The following is a 20,535-nucleotide window of genomic DNA, read 5'->3' on the forward strand; positions in this document are numbered from 1 at the left end:
GAATTTATCATCCACAGCTACTAAAATTGGCAGCTGTTCTTAAAGGTGCACAGTATAATTATGTCTATGTAGATGTTTAAAATATTCCATAGTATTTACTAGTACATTTTCACAGCTTCTATTTCTAAATAAACTATTGGGCTTCACAAATATCAGAACAAATCTCTCCTAAATGTCCAAATGATACAATATTTAAATTTGTTGTCAGGTGTGGAGCAGCAGGAGGTGATAAACTGGGACAAACTCACACCTCGGGCTCTGTTCTGTTTTATTTGTTCATCTGTTAAATAATAGACAGCCTCTGGGAAACTGACATCAAAGTATTGTTCACAAAATGTCAGTAAAAAGTATGAAAATTACAACACTACAAAAAACTACAAATAATTACCCGAGAACGTATAAAAGTACTAAACTAAATGTAGTTTTAATATCTTTTACTCCTACTACTGTACTTTGACTAATATGTGTTACTACTGGTAATACTACTGCTATTACTCAATTAGAAGTTAAAGTACTTGACAGATACTACAAAAAACTACAAATAATTACCCGAGAACGTATAAAAGTACTAAACTAAATCTAGTTTTGATATCTTTAGCTCCTACTACTGTACGTTTACTTATATTTGTTACTACCGGTAATACTACTGCTATTACGCAATTAGAAGTTAAAGTACTTGACAGGTATTTCAACAACATATAATACCATCATTACTTTAACCATTATAAGACTAAACTTTGCTCGTAGCTCTCTCCAGGAGTGATGTGTTTAGAGCAGCTGTGCACACATGCATTCTGGTCCTGATGTAAACGCTCCATCATGTTAATGAGGCTGTACCAGTGTTTAGAATGCATTCTGTTTGCAAACACGGCACGGTTCTAGAGACGCTCAGGCCTTAGTTATTTTATTACTTGGTTTACGGATCCGCCGCACTTAGATTATTGATTTATACAATATAAATAAGATTTAAAAAAAATACAAAAAATATTATAAAGTACAGCCGACAACGCAAAATAGCATTAAATTAAATGTAAAAAGCGGTATTAAAGGTGGAATGGACGATTTTTTTCAGCAATTTTTTTTCTTTTTCTTCATTTTTCCTCGTGGCGTGGATAAATCATTTGTCCTGCCACGTATCAATCATAAAACGCACCTACCGCTCACCTGCAGCCGTGTGCGGTTCGTCCCCACGTTTCCGCGTGCCTAAGCGCATGGATCTATCATAATATAGTTCCCTCAGTGTACGGGGTAAAATGAAAGACGGAGAAAGACAGTTCGAGCTGACGCAGAAGTGGACAGAAATCTACGGGAGGCGAGAGATGCGATGCGCTCCGTTGCGCTAATAAACAAACGCACGTGTGTGTTGTATCAGTCCGCACGGGGGAGTGCGCATGCGTGTTCTCAAATCGCCGAAAAATCGTCCATTGCGCCTTTAAGTCAAAAGATAAGAGTGAGTGAAGCAATTTCTCGCCCAACTCCTGCGGACGTCTGACGGAGCTGCTCCGAGCTGCTCTGTCCCTGCACGCCCGTTTGCCAGCTGCTGCGCGCCCGTTTGTCAAATCATTTTAAACCTGTTTACCACATTTTCTTCAGCGCGTTTTGCCGTGACTAAAGGGTGCACACTTAAGCGTCAGTTATATCTGTCTAAAACAGGCTAAATCTACTGTTACTATGGATCTATTATATTATTGACTCTCCTCCCGTGGTGCGTTTTGGGCAAACCCGGAAGAAAACATCTTTTGAAATTGAAATTATATTTATATTTCACCCTCCTGTGCAAAATATTTTTATAAAAAAAATCCGTAAACCAAGTAATAAAATAACTGCGGCCTAAATAGAAGTAGGCCTACTACTACTGCAAACATTACCCAATTCTTACCCTTTCTTATAAAGTAAAATGTAGTAAAAGTTACAATTGATCCCATAATTACAACTACATATTGGCTAAAAAGTCTGGTGAAGGACTATTTTTTGTCCCTGCATATCAGTCATTTCAAATTTCAGTATAAAATGTACTCAGAGTGGGGTAAGTGGGGAAATGGGTAATGAAGTACATTTTTATGCACTCGGTTTATGGCTCATTCACACATCTTTCACGGCTCACTTGTGAGTCACTGTATAATCTGAGAGACGTCCAAGACAACTGGGACGTGTCTTGTATAAAACTGGAACAAATCAATGGTTTTGGCTACATCTGCTGGGACATGGGACACACGGCTCCAAACTGGGACTGTCCTGGGTAAATAGGGGTGTCTGGTCACCCTAAGTCAGAGTGAAGCAAAATTATCCACTTACTACATTATTTCCAAATCATTTAGTCCTTTCCAATGCAGCTTTAGCGCGCCGTTGAGCTAATTTGTTTGTTAGCCAACCCTGACTAATTCCTTTGTGTGCAATTAACATTTCTTCCACCAATCGATCTCCTCCTCCGTCTCTCTCTCCTTCTCTCTCTCTCACTAAGTCTATTTCTAAACCGGTCTTGATGAGTCACACTTGAGGTTTATTTCCATGGAAACTGAAGTATTTTTTCTTTAAAGTTTTACCTGTTTTTCAGTCTGACGCACACACATAAAAAAACAAAGCAGCGGTTTTCAGAGAGAACGATAGTCGAACCGGAGTATAAGTCGCATCAGCCCTCAAAAAATGCATAATAGAGAAGAAAAAACATATATGAGTCGCACTGGAGTGTAAGTCGCATTTTTTGGAGAAATGTATTTGATAAAATCTAAGACCAAGAGACATTTGATCTTGAAATGCAATTTAAAATAATAACAGATTAGAGAACATGGTGAATAGGTGTACGTATGCTAACGCTAACACCTTCAGCTACATGACGTATGCTAACGCTAACACCTTCAGCTACATGAGGCACAGACAGAACTGTGGTAAGTGTCTGGTATGTTAACGTAACATATGAACAGTTATTCAGATAACTATAGCATAAAGAACATGCTAACACGTTTACCAAAGCATCAGTTTTACCCCAAATCACTAAATCCATTGAATTCTTCTTCCTCTGTGTCACTTCTAAACAACTAGAGGAAGTGCAGATTCTTCTTCCGAAATGATTTTCATCAAATGTCAAGTTGGTTGGGCTAACGCCCAATGAGGAGTTTGTTAAAGTGTCAAGTATAAAAATGTGCGATATTCCTTTTGGGATAACATGGAAGGTTTCTGTCATCGCTACGGCTACTAAATATGACTTCAACCCCTGGAAGTTTTTGATCGGGACACCAAAACATAATTTTGTGCAAAATTTCATGTAATTTGGAAGAACTATATTGTTTATTGGCAACTCCAAAGTCCAAATTCTGTGAAAAGTTTGCGCCTTTGCCGCACGTACACGTCAAACATATCATGAAAATGTAGATCACTTCTGACGCCCAGCTCTTCCCAAATTTGAGCTTGATTGGGCAAAAGCCCTCGGGGAGTTTGTTCAAATGTGAAGCGTAACATTTTGGAAATTTAAAAGATTTCGCATTTTTCCAATAACATTGGGAAAATCAGCATTGGATGTATCTCTCATCGCTATGGCTCTGCCATGAAAAAAATGATTTTGGGATTGGGATGGTAAAATAGATTCCATCCATCTTCTTCTGCTTATCCAGCGCCGGGTCGCAGGGGCAGCGGTTTAAACAGGGACTCCCAGACTTTCCTCTGCCCAGACTCCTGGGCAACTCCTCCGGGGGGGTCCCGTTCCCAGGGCAGCCGAGAGACATAGTCCCTCCAGCGTGTCCTGGATATTCCCGGTGGGACATGCCCGAAACCCTGCCCAGGAGGCATCCGGAACAGATGTCCGAGCCTCGGCTGCCTCCTCTCAACGTGGAGGAGGAGCGGCTCTACTCTGAGCTCCTCCCGTGTGACTGAGCCGCTCACCCCATCCCTAAGAGAGCGCCCTGCCACCCTATGGAGGAGATTCATTTGGGTAATGTCCTTTCGGTCATTACCCAAAGCTCATGACCATAGGTGAGGGTAGAAACGTAGATTGACCGGTAAATTGAGAGCTTTGTTTTTCGACTCAGCTCCTTCTTCACCACAACGGTCCGATGCAGCGACTGCATCACTGCAGCCGCTGCACCAATCCGCCTTTCGATCTCACGCTCCATCCTTCCCTCACTCGTGAACAAGACCCCGAGATACTTGAACTCCTCCACTTGGGGCAAGGACTCCCCACCCACGTGGAGAGGGCAAGCCACCTTTTTCCGGTCGAGAACCATGGCCTCGGATTTGGAGGTGCTGATTCTCATCTCAGCCGCTTCACACTCGGCTGCAAAGTGTCCCAGGGCATGTTGCAGGTCCGGGTTTGATGGACCCCTAACGGAGTCCAACATGCACTGGGAACGGGTCTGACTTACTGCTGGCAATGCGAACACAGCTCCTGCTCAGGTCATACAGGGGCCGTACAGCCCTGAGCAAAAGGCCCCAGGTCCCGGACCCCGTACTCCCAGAGCACCCAAAGGACACTCCAAAGGACACGGTCGAAACCCTTCCACAGATCCACAAAGCACATGTGGACTGGACTCTTTTTTCTGCCATTTTTTTCCACTACAAAAACTCAAAAAGGAGTCCACACAAAATGAACACATTCTCCAGTGGAAATTGCGTGTTGCACGTGCGCATTTTTGGTCAAACAGTTGCAACGCTGCCTACGCCCTGCTGGGGCTCGGGTCGAACGACGGCTAACTATTTGCTATAGTGGGCACAGCGTACCCAAACATTTTAGTCAAATATACAGTTACTTAAAAATAAAATGATTCAAATATAAGCATTGTGTAGTGTGACTCCAGTGAATATATAGTATTTGGAAAACTACTATTCAAGAGTAAGAGTACAATACAGTGTCTGAACATAGCATCAGATCAGAAGCGCAATGTTGGTAGCGGAAAACATTAAGTAATGCACACAATCTGGTATTTTCAAAGGATAGACACGAGTGCAATCTTCCAAAAGTGGTCAATGGTAGAAACAATTTTCAATTGGACAATGTTTTTGAAATTGAGACCTTTCGACTACGATTCGAAAGTCATGTTCAATCTGAAGAGACTGTAAGACTGAGAGTAAACATTTATTCTGCCCTTGGATAAAGTCTGCAGGAGCTTTACTCTGGGGGAACCAATCAACCACTGCACAAAAGACAGATCCCTGACTCATCTTAAAGCCATTGAAAAAGAATGGATTGAAAGTGTGGAGGATATGTTTGTGAAAAAAGAAGATCCCTAATTCTCAGTCCAGTCCCTTCAGATTGAAAATGACTTCTGGGTGTCAGTCAAAACGTCTTGATTTTAATAACATTGTTCAGATGAAATGTTTTTTTTTTACCAAGAAACAAAAATCTTCAAATCATTTCATATTGTCAACAAGTTTTTCTCATAGTGGGAAGAGGCACCACAACTTTCACTAAAGTAAGAGTCAATTATAATAATACTAACTATTGGCCTCCTTCTATTCTTTAGCCACTGCCGCCCTGGGCCACTAGACAGAAATATGGATAATCTATGTCATTGGCTTCTCTGACCATCACGGATCACTCACATGCCACGAGACTGGTAAAGTGTCTTGCCCAAAGACACAACAAAAGCCCTTTCCTTCTGGACCAATTCTTGTTATTAAGGCCACCTTGTTATACTCTGGGTTTGTGAACATTGTGACCTGTGATCATTGCGAGTCTGCTCAGACATTTGATCAAGAGCTTACGTTTACGTATGAAAAAGCTTACCATGGGCTGTGATATAACACTACTCATTCATCATGTGGTAAATGTATTATTATTAACTCTCCCAGAAGCAAGACTGTGTCCAGCAGATATGAGTTGGTTATTTTCCATGCAAAGCTCTGAGTCTCAGCCTCATTGTTATAGTCTTATCTTTTTACTCTTCCTGCACAGTGTTGTATAATAATGGCGTAATGGACGATTTTTGGGCCCAAATCTGAGTCTCGTTTCCTCGTGGCGTGGACGGCCGATTAGTCCTGCCACGTATCAATCATAAAACGCACCTACCGCTCACCTGCAGCCTCGTCGGCTCGTCCCCATGAGCAGCACGTTTCCCTGTGTCTAAGCGCATTGTTCTCAAATCGCCGAAAAATCGTCCATTGCGCCTTTAAAGGCGTAATGGACGATTTTTCGCCAATTTGAGAACTCAAGCGGAAGTGTGCATGCGCACACTACCCCCGTGCGGAAGCAGAGAAAAGCCTCGTTCTACATGTGTGTTTGTTTATTAGCGCGACGGATCGCATCGCATCTCTCGTCTCCGTAGATTTCCGTCTTCTTCTGAGTCACCTCAAACAGTCTTTGTCCGTCTTCATTTTGCCCCGTACACTGAGGGAACTATATTATGATAGATCAATGCGCTTAGACACGCGGAAACGCAGGGACGAGCCACACGCGGCTGCAGGTGAACGGTAGGTGCGTTTTATGATTGATACGTGGCAGGACTAATCGGCCGTCCACGCCACGAGGAAATAAGACTCAGATTTGGGCCAAAAAAATCGTCCATTCAACCTTTAACTTAAAGTATATTCTAATAGTTTAAAAAAAAACATTGTTAAATAGTTGGATTGCAGTATGTTTTAATAGTTATTTATCCTTCCTGCTTTTGGTTATCTGTGACATCAATGACAGCTGTGGTTTCCCCCAGATATTGTTATTGGTCCAGTATTGAACATTTTGCTGACATTTGGTACCAATATTAGTTCTGCTCTGGTCCAGTGTGTCATTCCCAGTTTGTCCTCAGTGCTTCAGGTTTGTCTTTTTAAACAGACCAAAGAGTAAAAAATAGGAATGGAAGAAACATTTGTCTGAAAATGTGGCTGTACCTACACAATGATTCCATGTTTCAACATTGGAACTTCTCCACTGGGGGACGAATATTCTATTTTTCTTATATCTTATTTTATCCTTATGTCTTATTCAACTTATTTAAGAAAGTTTGTCCATTAAGGCACTACTGATTTCTCCCATTTTTGGTCCATGACAGAGGGTAGGAGAAGAGTTGGTTGCAGGACAAATGTGTGCGGGACAAAAGGGCTGGACATAATGAATTAGATAATAAATTCTATTGTACCATATCATTTTCAGTTTTTATGAACCATAATGCAGAGAGACGGACTGAAATAACATTATCTCATTACATTCTTTAAGCCAAAAAGCTAAAACGACCAAAAGTGATGATTTTTCTCATGAGGGATATTAATTTGGACCTGTTTTGAATGCAATCTCACTTCTTGTATTCATTTCAAGTGGCATCGATGAAATATGGCCCAAACTTGTTTCATAAAACCCTTTGCATCATCCAAATTATTCCTGTGCCGGAGTTTGTGTGCACATCTCAAACGCAAACATCAGTAACGTGCGGTGGATTGGCGAGCAGACCTGGGGTTCATCAATATTTAGTGGATGATGCAAAAGTGAACCATTAAACAAAGAAAAACCAGGAGGGTGGGCTTAGAACCTGGATCTCCCACGTGAAGGGCAAACACCGTCATCTGTGATCAATCAATTAAATAAGCTCACTTCACTGAGCAATGCAAGACACAAATTAGCGTTCTATGTTCTTAAATGACTGCCTGTATTTCTGACTTACATAAAATCATCGGACTCGTCTCTAAAATGCAGTTTTTAAGTCTGTTTGTTGAAACTTGGCGCTGCTGTTGCTTCACTTGTCGGCCCTCAGAGGCAATTTGATTTGACTTGTTGCACGTGCTCAGTCAGGAAAAAACCTGCCAACATCCCTGATTCACACACAGGTTTATTCAGCGTTATGAGACTAGATCCATGGGTTTGAGGCTGTGTGGTCCTCAGAGCACATGCACAGGCCTCTGAAAGAATCTGCGTTCTGCTCTGGTTCTAAAATGTTAGAGAGCGGAGCGTGAACGGGCCTCTGAACACTGGGAGAAGCAGAATCGTGCTTCCCGCGCAGCACTGCCCAGTGGCCTGTAGGGGCCAGTAAAACACACTGAGTTCAGCCAAGCTTCAGCAGCAGAAGTGAGGGGGAAACGGGCTTATCTAGATATATTTTAGAACTATTTATATATAGTTGTGACACACGGTCATTTTAGATTTGATTGGCCAGTCACGGTCTTGATTGCTGTGACCGCACAACACTGCCAAACAATTATTGCATCCAAGTTTCAGTTAATTAAAGTCATTTGTAATAAGATGCAGACGTTGTTTGCACTAATTGCTACTTTAACAATGTTGTATGGGTAAAATGAATGAATAAACTTACAAGAAATGTTAGCTAAGTTTTTTAAAGTGTTTTGTTTCTGAACGGTCATTATCAACGTATGACTATTGGTTCATTCCTGTTTCTTTTTGTCTTTTTCTCGTCTCCTTAGGCCAGCAGAACGGTGCGACCCGCCCGATGATGTCTGACGACGACGACGGCTGCTACATCCAGAAGAAGACCACCTCCTCCGTCGAAATGCCCACTCGCTCCTCCACCAAAGCGAGCAAGCCCGAGCGCGCCCGCAGCAACGCTTCGCAGGCTAAGCTACAAGCTAAACGGCGAGTCGTACGCATGCTAATGGTCATCGTAGCACTGTTCTTCATCTGCTGGATGCCGTTATACATCGTCAATACTTGGAAAGCGTTCGACCCCAAAACTATCCTCAAAGCTTTATCTGGAGCGCCTATTTCTTTCATCCACTTGTTGTCCTACTCCTCGGCCTGCGTCAATCCCATCATATATTGCTTTATGAATACGCGATTCAGGAAAGCGCTTTTCTCAACCTTCTCCTGCCTCTGCAACAATCGGATTTGCAATAAAAAAAAAGATGGGAACGACGACGGATTCACTGCTATGTCCACCGCGACCTCCATGGCAACCTCAATGTCCAAGGTTAGCTACACAACGGTTAGCTCGGTGGCTACGTGCTAAAGCAGTTTGCTAAATGGTAAGGTTCTGTGCGAAGGCAGAAATAGAAACAAATTAAAAGGAAATTAAACTGGATAATCTAAAGTCTACTTCCATCCGTAAAAGATCCTATACATTCTAATAATTTAGAGGTAATTAAAGGGGCACTAACTTTTCTGATGTTATTGCTTTGTCCGGAATGTTTCCCAATTTGGCTTTAAACTTCTGCATCACATAAACTAATTAAATGTGCTTTTATCACTACAAAATACTGAAAAACATGCATTCTGATTTTGAGCAGGCTTGTTTCTCCACCTGTAACTCCACCAGGCTTAACTAGGCATCACCAGCGTTCTTCTAAATACTTTTAATGTCATATTGAGGAATATAGGGACAGCAATACCATCTCCATGGAGACAAACCTCACCTGAAAAGTTAGTGCACCTTTAAGTTGCCTTTGTTACTGCCAACAAAACACAGGCCTGTTACAGTCCCTAAATGGAAAGGGGGGAAAACTGTATTTTTAAAGAAGACATTTTATGCTACCGGTAAATCGACTTATTCCCTTCTCATTTACTCACTTTTGTTGTATTATAAACCCGCACGTTTGAGTCATCTTTACACTCCTGTATTCATGACACCAACAGTCTCACAACACATCCCCTCTGCAGCGTCCCGTCGCCGTTCAGCCTCTCGCTCTCGTGCTCTGCAGCTCTCCAGAGTCCGAGCCGACAGCCTCGGTCTGGTCGAGATAACGTTTGTGGTGACGTAGAGTAAAGAGCGAGGCAGAATTACAGTCATTAAACCGGAAGTCCGAAAACGTATCGGCCGTTTGGATTATTACCGGTAATAATTGGTCATAGATTGTACCTGTGTAACAGACACAAGTGTAATATGTCTTCTTTAAACAATATTGTTTCATATTCAAGCACTTTACTTTAGCGGTTTATTCATTCGAGACTCTTTTGTTTAACTTGGTGAGGGTAAGCCAGCATTGTTGCCAAATCTGTCCCGGGGCAAACAGAGAAGAGAAGTGGCTGCCAATCTACAGCAAGTGTGGCCTCAACAACCCCCGCCAGTTTGTCCACTCACACTGGGCAGCACGGTGAAGGGTCCGGCCCAAGGACACCACGACTATAAACTGCTTTACATGATATGGATTTGCTATATATATTTTTGTTTCTGTTTTTTTACATCAGATGCCCTTTATTTATCCATGCTTTGGACTGGAAAAAGACCTATATTATTTGGTGTGTGGTTTTTTGGGACATTGTCGTTGTTATTATAGACCCATGCAGAGATGTAGCAGTTTCAACATGGAGGACATGAGTGTATCAACCAATCAGAAGAGAACAGGAAACACAAAGTCATCAGAGCTACCAAACTTTTCACAATAAAATACAGCGTCATTGTCCGATCTGGCACCCTCTCCTTTTAAACACGTTTGACGCTCTACAATGTGTTAGTTGCATGTTCTTTCTGCTGTGGCCTCAAGTAGTGCTCTGTTCAAATGTAAATATATCAAAGTTACACTTAATTACGTCATAAGTCAGAGTTTAGACTGCTCCGCTATTTTATTTTATATTATTATTATTATTATTATTATTATTATTATTATTATTATTATTATTATATATATATATATATATATATATATATATATATATATATATATATATATATATATATATAGTATTCAGTATAAGTATTCATCATGAACACAGTATATATTCCTAGAGTAAATTTGATCTAAATCTCAAAAATGAGGTTTGTTTAAAACGATGCCAAATCGGACAATGACATGGAGCAAGTTTTGATTTGAAGGTTTCAGTGGAGCATTTTAAATGTTTTATGAGAATATAATAATCTAGCTTTATCGCTGAATGTCATTGTAAACATCAAACCATGTGTAATATTTGCTTCTTGTTCTTGGTGCGGACTAACACTAATTAAGAGGGACATGGAATGTTTGATATTGGTTATTGGTCATTGGTTATGGCCCATTTGAGGACTTCCATTCAAAACATTTCTGTTTTGAATATTTCCATTGCGCTGGTACTAAATATTGCCTTTATGCTTTAATTTTATCTTGTTGACCAAGTCATGATTGCCTTTAAACCTGCATAGAATGTTTAATAATCATCAAATGATTATGTGTGGAAAAGGAAACATTTTAAATTGGTGAATGGACCAGCTGAAGATTGTCGCGCTCCTTTAAGACAAAACAAGGGGAAAAGTAGTTTAAATGTACTTCTGTCATCTCAAAATGTAGCCTTGGTGGTAATGCACTACTTCAACTGTACATTACCTGCAACAATTGTGGACAGATAATCTCATGGTGTTTTTCCCGAGTCACACTCAAATCCATAAATACTTAAAGATCGGGCAGTGACAGTGACGTGTGGACGTCACAGACATGTTAAAGACGTTACACATGAGGGGGACAATGAGGGGGACACTTCTCCTTTGTGTTTCCATGCTAATGATACATCTGATTTAGTTTTTTAATAAAAACTATCCTATTGTTATTTTGCACAGATTGTTTAAGTTTGTGATATTATTTTGATATTTATTAGGTTCATAAATCTGCGTTAGAATGAGCCGACAGGAACATGGTGGAACACTATGTCGCATATTTGACCCAGTTCAAACCAATAGTGGATTCCTCTGTAAAGACTATGAAGCAGGATTAAAGCACAAGTGAGTTGATTCCAAGGAATTTTAAGCGTCAAACGCCTCGGTTCAAAAACACTCTTTTATGTGACAAACTGGAGTCATCTCTGTGAAGTTCAATCATCATGTATTTGAATGGAAAGGAGATTTGTCTGGACTTAACTACGAGGCTTAAACTTCCTTGGCAAGTTTCACCTCCGAACATAATGTGCTTGGAATCATAAATCATGCATTCTGTGGTTTACTATTTGAAGTGTTTTGGTTCTGAACGAGCTCTGAATTATGCAAATTACAGTTACATCAAATAATATTTGTCATAAAAACATTCAAATGTAGCTTTATAAATCATATTGCATCACACAAACTCTGGAGGAAAAAAGCAATTCTATTTCTAATCATTTAAAGTGAATGTTGGACAATTGGAACGTTAAATTACAATGAGCAAAATACAATCATAAAACCTGACAATCTTGTACATTTCAGCATTTAGCAGCTCAGCAGAGTCAAATATACTAAACCTCCACACGACACAGATGAGATGTGGATTAGACTAGTTTCTGCTCAAGTGGTGAGTAAACTGCAGAAAAATAAATCACTTTAAACGGGACAACTCAGAATGTATGATCTTTAGTGACGGTTTAGACTCTCTAATGAAATATAAGTGTAAAAAGGATTAACGGTCAACATCAACTCCAATGTAAGACTAAACCGGGACTAAATCTGAGTTAAACCGGCGTAACACAGAACTAATCTAGAACCAAACCAGAATGTTCAAAGTGCGGATTAAATCACAAGTACAGCAGGAGCAGGACTGAATCAGGATTTATTGAACTGGATTTATGCTGCGCACAAACCAGGATTAACCAAGACTAAAGGAGCGTTCACACTGCACGCCTGTGTGCACGCGGCGTTCAGGGAGTTCAGGGCGTTCAGGGCGTTCAGGGCGTTCAGGGCGTTCAGGGCGTTCAGGGCGTTCAGGGCGTTCAGGGCGTTCAGGGCGTTCAGGGCGTTCAGGGCATCCAGCGATTTTGTGGCACGTTTTGAGCGTCTGAGCAGCACAAATCCGCTCTGGACGCTCCTTAAAAAAGATTTGACAAAGGATTTAAACAGCAAAACTAAACTACATGTTATAACCAGGACAAAACAGGGGCTAAACCAGACCAAATAACACCAAGATCATCAAGACTAAATTAGAACTAAACATGACACGGTGGGGACTAAACCACAACTAAAGCACAAGTGAACCTGGGCTAACTTTGATTTATGATGGATATAAACCAGGATTAACAAGGACTAAACCAGGATTAAACCAAAACAAACTAAAGTCAATGTTATAACTAGGACTAAACAGGGGATCAAACTAAAATAAAACCTGGATTCAATCAAACTGAACGAAATCAGGATTGAACCAGGATGAAAAAAAGAATTAAACCAGAATTGAACAAGACTAAACCAGAACTAAAGAAGGAATAAACAGCGGCTAATAACAAGTCCAAAGCAAGACTAAACTAACATTGACGAATCAGAGAATCTTCTAGATTTAAACCAGAATAACACCAATAACAATTATGTATTTATTTATTTGTTAATATGACAGAGATATTGCACATACCAGACATATACACATACATATACACATATACATATACATACACATACACATACACATATACACATATACATATACACATACCTACACACATACACATATACACATACATATACACATATACATATACACATACCTATACACATATACATATACACATACATATACATATACACATACATATACACATACATATACATATACATATACATATACACATACATATACACATATACATATACACAAACATATACACATACACATACATAATACACATACCTATACACATATACACATACATATACATATATACATATACATATACATATACACATACATATACACATACATATATACATATACATATACACATACATATACACATACACATATACATATACACATACCTATACACATATACATATACACATACATACACACATATACATATACACATACATAATACACATACATATACATATATACACATACATATACACATACATATACACATATACATATACACATACACATATACATATACACATACATATACACATATACATATACACATACATATACACATATATATATATACATATACACATACATATATACATACACATACACATATACATATACATATACATATACATATACATATACACATACACATACACATACACATATACATATACACATACATATACACATACATATACACATACACATACACATACACATACACATATACATATACATATACACATATACATATACACATACATATACACATACATATACACATATACATATACATATACACATACATATACACATATACATATATATATATATATATATATATATATATATACATATACACATACACATACACATATACACATACCAGATACAGCTGCAAGATCATTTTCAGTTTGCAGTTAATCTATCAAATGTCCCATGTAATATTTAAAATACTGTTCAAAAAAGACAATCAAACAGTGGGATTAACCAAGACTAAACTAGAACTAATCCAGGCTTAAACATTCTCTTGTAAGAGGATAAATGTGCCAAATAATATATGAAAGAAGGAACAAGTTATTGAAATATCTCCTTTCACAGACTTCAGGCTTGAACCAGGTCTAAAGCAGAAGAATCCATCATGAAACAGACTGATGGACGTGTAAATGATGCTATTACCGCAGTGACTCATGCCATCTCAGACCCAACATTATTTCATTTGTGTTTCTTAAAGTTAACATGTAACTGAAGTCAGCGTCACACAGTCGCATCATTCCACTGCAAAAAGCAAAGTCTCGTTTCAGATCTTTACAATCAAAATAATGACGTCATTGTTTTTCCATCATTTATTTCATCACCTGGATGTTTTAAATACATTGTACATCTCGACAGTTCAGGGCCAAACCACACAAAAGTTCACATTATTGCTCTGTTTTCCTGTTTTGAATCGAGGTGATGAATAACTGAGAGATTGATGATTTGTTTTGCTGTTTTCTTATTGGATCTCTTTCAAAAGTGACGCTTTGCAGTGTAATCTGAAAAATAATCATCATTCAAAGCAGCTTTTTATGTCCCGGTCGAATCGTTTATTATTCTCGCTGTGATCCTACTTTTAAAAATGATCAGGCCACAGCCAAATTAAGTTTTTATCAACTCTTTTTGCAGGTATTTGTTTTCTAAATGACAGAATTCTAACATTTAGATCTATTTCAGAAACGGTGCTTTTGCTTAAGTCCATAATCATTATTTACTTTGACTTTCTACACTCAAAAACATGGCTGGCCTCACATTCCCTTCGCTCTGAGCTCATAATATACGGCATTTTTCTGCAAAGCCCGTAAAGCAGACGTCACTTAAAAAACACAGGCCTCGTGCAAAACATAATTTTAACATCAGCTAATAGCTCCGACCTCAACCTCATTATTTCTGCCCTAAAACGCGGATATTTTCTCCTCTGACTCAACAACCGCTCCACAAAGTAAAATATTTACAACAATTTTGTAGCTGGGAGATGAAATCAAGAGATGTTTTGAAAAATGTCTGAAAGTTCGCTCAAGGCGCTGTTGTAAGTGTTGTTTTGGCCTCCAGCGAGCGAGCACCTGCCAGAAGCGCTAACAATGTTCATAAATGTGCTTTGTTCTCCTCATAATTCATCCGTTGCCTTACAATTGTATAAAATCCATCTTTTTCTATCGAGGAAAAGTCTGAAACTGTTGGTGAAAACTGCTGTATTCAAATACGATGGGCTTTTGAGAGACATAATGGTGCAACGGACAAAGGAAGAGGCGAAATGTGTTCGACGGCAGGAGTTTTCTGGGGTGTGGTTTTTTATGGTTTTCAGACAAATATCTCATGCTACTTGAGTAATGTGTTGTGCGGTGTAAAAGTGTTCGCACTGTGAGTAATTCTACAAATGCAAAAAGCTTCAAGAGGACGAGATGAAATGATGTGAAGGTTTGTGTCTCGCTGCTTCACATGTGGTTAGTGTTTTTTTGGTCTATTCTTTGTAAATTCCTCGAATGTTTTAAGAGTTTTGGACGAATACATCGTGAACTGGACGTTTTTAATGTCTTGAGACTTGATCAAATGGACTTGAGACTCGACTTGAAACGTTCTGACTCAAAATCGTTGTCAAAATCCAGCTTCCATTACAAACTTTATGTTTATTATAGATCTTCAGCCTCTCCCCTCCTCTCCACAGTCCCTCCTTCACCTCTCCACAGTCCCTCCTTCACCTCTCTCCCCTCCTCTCCACAGTCCCTCCTTCACCTCTCCCCTCCTCTCCACAGTCCCTCCTTCACCTCTCCCCTCCTCTCCACAGTCCCTCCTTCACTTCTCTACAGTCCCTCCTTCGCCTCTCTCCCCTCCTCTCCACAGTCCCTCCTTCACCTCTCCCCTCCTCTCCACAGTCCCTCCTTCACCTCTCCCCTCCTCTCCACAGTCCCTCCTTCACCTCTCCCCTCCTCTCCACAGTCCCTCCTTCACCTCTCCCCTCCTCTCCACAGTCCCTCCTTCACCTCTACCCTCCTCTCCACAGTCCCTCCTTCACCTCTCTCCCCTCCCCTCCACAGTCCCACCTTCACCTCTCTCCCCTCCTCTCCACAGTCCCTCCTTCACCTCTCCCCTCCTCTCCACAGTCCCTCCTTCACCTCTCTCCCCTCCTCTCCACAGTCCCTCCTTCACCTCTCTCCCCTCCTCTCCACAGTCCCTCCTTCACCTCTTTCCTCCTCTCCACAGTCCCTCCTTCACCTCTCTCCCCTCCTCTCCACAGTCCCTCCTTCACCTCTTCCCTCCTCTCCACAGTCCCTCCTTCACCTCTCCCCTCCTCTCCACAGTCCCTCCTTCACCTCTTCCCTCCTCTCCACAGTCCCTCCTTCACCTCTCCCCTCCTCTCCACAGTCGCTCCTTCACCTCTCCCCTCCTCTCCACAGTCCCTCCTTCACCTCTCTCCCCTCCTCTCCATAAGTCCCTCCTTCACCTCTTCCCTCCTCTCCACAGTCCCTCCTTCACCTCTCCCCTCCTCTCCACAGTCCCTTGTAGACTTGATAAAATGGACTTGAGACTCAAAATCGTTGTCAAAATCCAGCTTCCATTACAAACTTTATGTTTATTAATATGATAAATCTTCAGTAATAATTCCTCTCCACAGTCCCTCCTTCACCTCTCCCCTCCTCTCCACAGTCCCTCCTTCACCTCTCTCCCCTCCTCTCCACAGTCCATTCCACTCTGACGTCTCTGAAATCTCTTACTTTGACAATTGTGTTCAGTGCCTGCTGCTACGTGAGATGAATATTCTATAACTCTGTATTATTACGTGTCTCTCTGTGTACTCTGTGTACTCTGTGTACTCCAGTGATGTCTATGTGTGGATTTGAAGTGACGTCTTGTATTTTCCACAACAAAATGTCCTCAGCTTCAAATAAATACACAAAAATAAAACAGATGGTGCAGTATATTTTTGTCTGGAGAGTGGGTGAGAGAGTGTGATTCTATTACAGAAGAAAAGTGTTTTGGAGACGCAACATATGCAGCGCAGTAGAAACAATTCAGTCATTTCAGAGCAGGGACAGTAAATATTGTGCAGGAGATGGAAAAATGTAATTTTTTCTATGGGTAATTCAGATTTTTAGATATATTTTAAACCCACAATCAAGTGTTTCATCTTTGTAACGGCTGTTTCCATTCACCAAGTCACCTACCAGCTTCCATTCACCAAGTCACCTACCAGCTTCCATTCACCAAGTCACCTACCAGCTTCCATTCACCAAGTCACCTACCAGCTTCCATTCACCAAGTCACCTACCAGCTTCCATTCACCAAGTCACCTACCAGCTTCCATTCACCAAGTCACCTACCAGCTTCCATTCACCAAGTCACCTACCAGCCCGTCACGATACACAGCCACAGACAATATAGTGAATTATAATATTGAAAACACTTAAAATGCAGTAATCCCTTTGTTATATTCCCAGTATTGTTAAAATACATTAAGTTACAACAAACAAATTGCAGAAAGAAACAAAATTTTTTCAATCCGACAGCCCCGATCTTAAAGTTTTACAAAAGACAAAAAGAAAATGTGCAAGATAAATATTGAGCCCCGCAATAAATGGCTCTTTAGTCGCTCATTTATTCAACGATAAGTCAGTAAAGTGATTGACAGGCCGAACCTATGAGTTCCACCATCAATTATTAGTATATTTTTCGGCCAAAACATGTATATTTTGATTCTAATACTATTCACTATTTCCCCTCTACAGGTAAAACCCGCCTTTGGACAAAATAGCATAGTCTGCACTTAAATATCCATAAAATCCATTTGTCTCCATCGATTTCACTAGCCAGGACCTCCATACCCCCATGTGAGAGGGCGGGGCACGAAAACCATGAACACCGGTGTGTGTGATCCGGATGCTTAAGTAGTGCAGCCGCAGGAAGGGGCGTGAAAGGGGCGTGGTCCTGCTCCCGAACTTAAGACAACAAACTTCATTTATACAACATTGGAAGGCCATTTTCTCCAAGATATTGTTTTTTCTCCCACAGAGACATAACGACACGACAAACTTCACAATCAAATACGTCGCAAGATTTATGACAGATTGTAAAGATTTGTTGAATTCTAATTAATTAAGTTTGCGTTTGTACCTAATTCATCAACAAAATGAATGAATGAATCTATTTTTCAGATTTGTGTCCCAAAATACTTTCAATTTTGACAATTTGTGACTTATATTTATGCGAGTAAACTGAAGCAGACGTATAATTGTGTACCTGTTGGTGAAACTCTAAACAATACACAATATTATACAGCACTAAAACGTCTCTAATCCCAGGAGAACATGGCATCGCCTGCAGGAAACTCACCTATGACAAAATACACACTACAAATACTCTAATGTTCTACAGTTCTAATGTCTCCAATGCAAAGTCCAGCGCCGATATGTTTTTATTCATATGCGAGCTATTCCCGGGAGGATTTGGCTGAAAAAGGAAACGCAGTTCTTGTTAACAGCGGCAGAAATCCACTTGCTTTTGTCCGACTCGAGATATGGGCTTTACTGAATATGAATGTGTGTTTCCCTCTGTCTGAGGCTTTGAACATGTGCAACGGGCACGAATACTGCAGTACTGCACAGCCGGAGGGGGAATTTACATATAATACTGTCAAAGCAGTACAAGTATCTGGTTTGCGCTACTGCTACTGCTGAACCTGCCATTTAAATTCACTTTCCATCTCAAACACAAAACAAATATCACAACAAATATTTATGTAATATTTGTCAAGACATTGCACCGTTTGACTAAAAATATTTCAATTAAGTCATCTGAAATTATCCTTCAAATTCTACTTCAGTTTTCTCCTGGATTTCCATCTTTTCCCCTGAATATTTCGTCCTCCGGCTGTGTCTGTTAAGTGTCTGTTAAAGCCTGTAAAGCCTCAGTGGGACATTTCCTCATCGCTCCAAATTGCTGCAATCTGATTGGCCATCGCTCACTGCACAGGAACAAGAGGCGGAGACGGAAACGCACTGGGAACGTGATCAGACGAACAGAGAAATGTCACCTCTCCCCTCCTCTCCACAGTCCCTCCTTCACCTCTCCCCTCCTCTCCACAGTCCCTCCTTCACCTCTCTCCCCTCCTCTCCACAGTCCCTCCTTCACCTCTCTCCCCTCCTCTCCACAGTCCCTCCTTCCCCTCTCTCCCCTCCTCTCCACAGTCCCTCCTTCCCCTCTTCCCTCCTCTCCACAGTCCCTCCTTCACCTCTCCCCTCCTCTCCACAGTCCCTCCTTCACCTCTCCCTTCCTCTCCACAGTCCCTCCTTCACCTCTCTTCCCTCCTCTCCACAGTCCCTCCTTCACCTCTCCCCTCCTCTCCACAGTCCCTCCTTCACCTCTCCCCTCCTCTCCACAGTCCCTCCTTCACCTCTCTCCCCTCCTCTCCACAGTCCCTCCTTCACCTCTCCACAGTCCCTCCTTCACCTCTCCCCTCCTCTCCACAGTCCTTCCTTCACCTCTCCCCTCCTCTCCACAGTCCCTCCTTCCCCTCTTCCCTCCTCTCCACAGTCCCTCCTTCACCTCTCCCCTCCTCTCCACAGTCCCTCCTTCACCTCTCCACAGTCCCTCCTTCACCTCTCCCCTCCTCTCCACAGTCCCTCCTTCGCCTCTCCCCTCCGCTCCACAGTCCCTCCTTCACCTCTCCCCTCGTCTCCACAGTCCCTCCTTCACCTCTCCCCTCCTCTCCACAGTCCCTCCTTCACCTCTCCCCTCCTCTCCACAGTCCCTCCTTCCCCTCTTCCCTCCTCTCCACAGTCCCTCCTTCACCTCTCCCCTCCTCTCCACAGTCCCTCCTTCACCTCTCCCTTCCTCTCCACAGTCCCTCCTTCACCTCTCTTCCCTCCTCTCCACAGTCCCTCCTTCACCTCTCCCCTCCTCTCCACAGTCCCTCCTTCACCTCTCCCCTCCTCTCCACAGTCCCTCCTTCACCTCTCTCCCCTCCTCTCCACAGTCCCTCCTTCACCTCTCCACAGTCCCTCCTTCACCTCTCCCCTCCTCTCCACAGTCCTTCCTTCACCTCTCCCCTCCTCTCCACAGTCCCTCCTTCCCCTCTTCCCTCCTCTCCACAGTCCCTCCTTCACCTCTCCCCTCCTCTCCACAGTCCCTCCTTCACCTCTCCACAGTCCCTCCTTCACCTCTCCCCTCCTCTCCACAGTCTCTCCTTCGCCTCTCCCCTCCTCTCCACAGTCCCTCCTTCGCCTCTCCCCTCCGCTCCACAGTCCCTCCTTCACCTCTCCCCTCGTCTCCACAGTCCCTCCTTCACCTCTCCCCTCCTCTCCACAGTCCCTCCTTCACCTCTCCCCTCCTCTCCACAGTCCCTCC

The 20,535-nt window shown here is 41.7% G+C and overlaps 2 protein-coding genes across 2 annotated transcripts in view; one reads left to right on the forward strand and one right to left on the reverse strand.

Annotated features, from left to right (window-relative positions):
• Window positions 1-8,881, forward strand: part of LOC140359691 (cholecystokinin receptor-like) — a 74,298-nt gene extending 65,417 nt beyond the window's left edge. The window contains exon 5 of the mRNA XM_072444823.1: window positions 8,335-8,881. Within this exon, the coding sequence (XP_072300924.1) occupies window positions 8,335-8,876 (542 nt within the window). The 3' untranslated portion in view covers window positions 8,877-8,881. The remainder of the gene's footprint in view (window positions 1-8,334) is intronic.
• Window positions 8,882-9,537: 656 nt separating this feature from the next.
• LOC140363204 (uncharacterized) overlaps window positions 9,538-20,535 on the reverse strand; it is a gene marked incomplete at its 5' end in the record, with an annotated part of 13,189 nt that continues 2,191 nt past the window's right edge. The window contains 2 exons of the mRNA XM_072449633.1: window positions 9,538-9,594; window positions 12,411-12,603. Coding sequence (XP_072305734.1) covers window positions 9,538-9,594; window positions 12,411-12,603 — 250 coding nt within the window. The remainder of the gene's footprint in view (window positions 9,595-12,410; window positions 12,604-20,535) is intronic.

Source organism: Eucyclogobius newberryi, unplaced genomic scaffold, assembly GCF_026437365.1.
Source record: "Eucyclogobius newberryi isolate DKJ021-1_F unplaced genomic scaffold, fEucNew1.0.hap1 SCAF_1, whole genome shotgun sequence".
Lineage (NCBI taxonomy): Eukaryota > Metazoa > Chordata > Actinopteri > Gobiiformes > Gobiidae > Eucyclogobius > Eucyclogobius newberryi.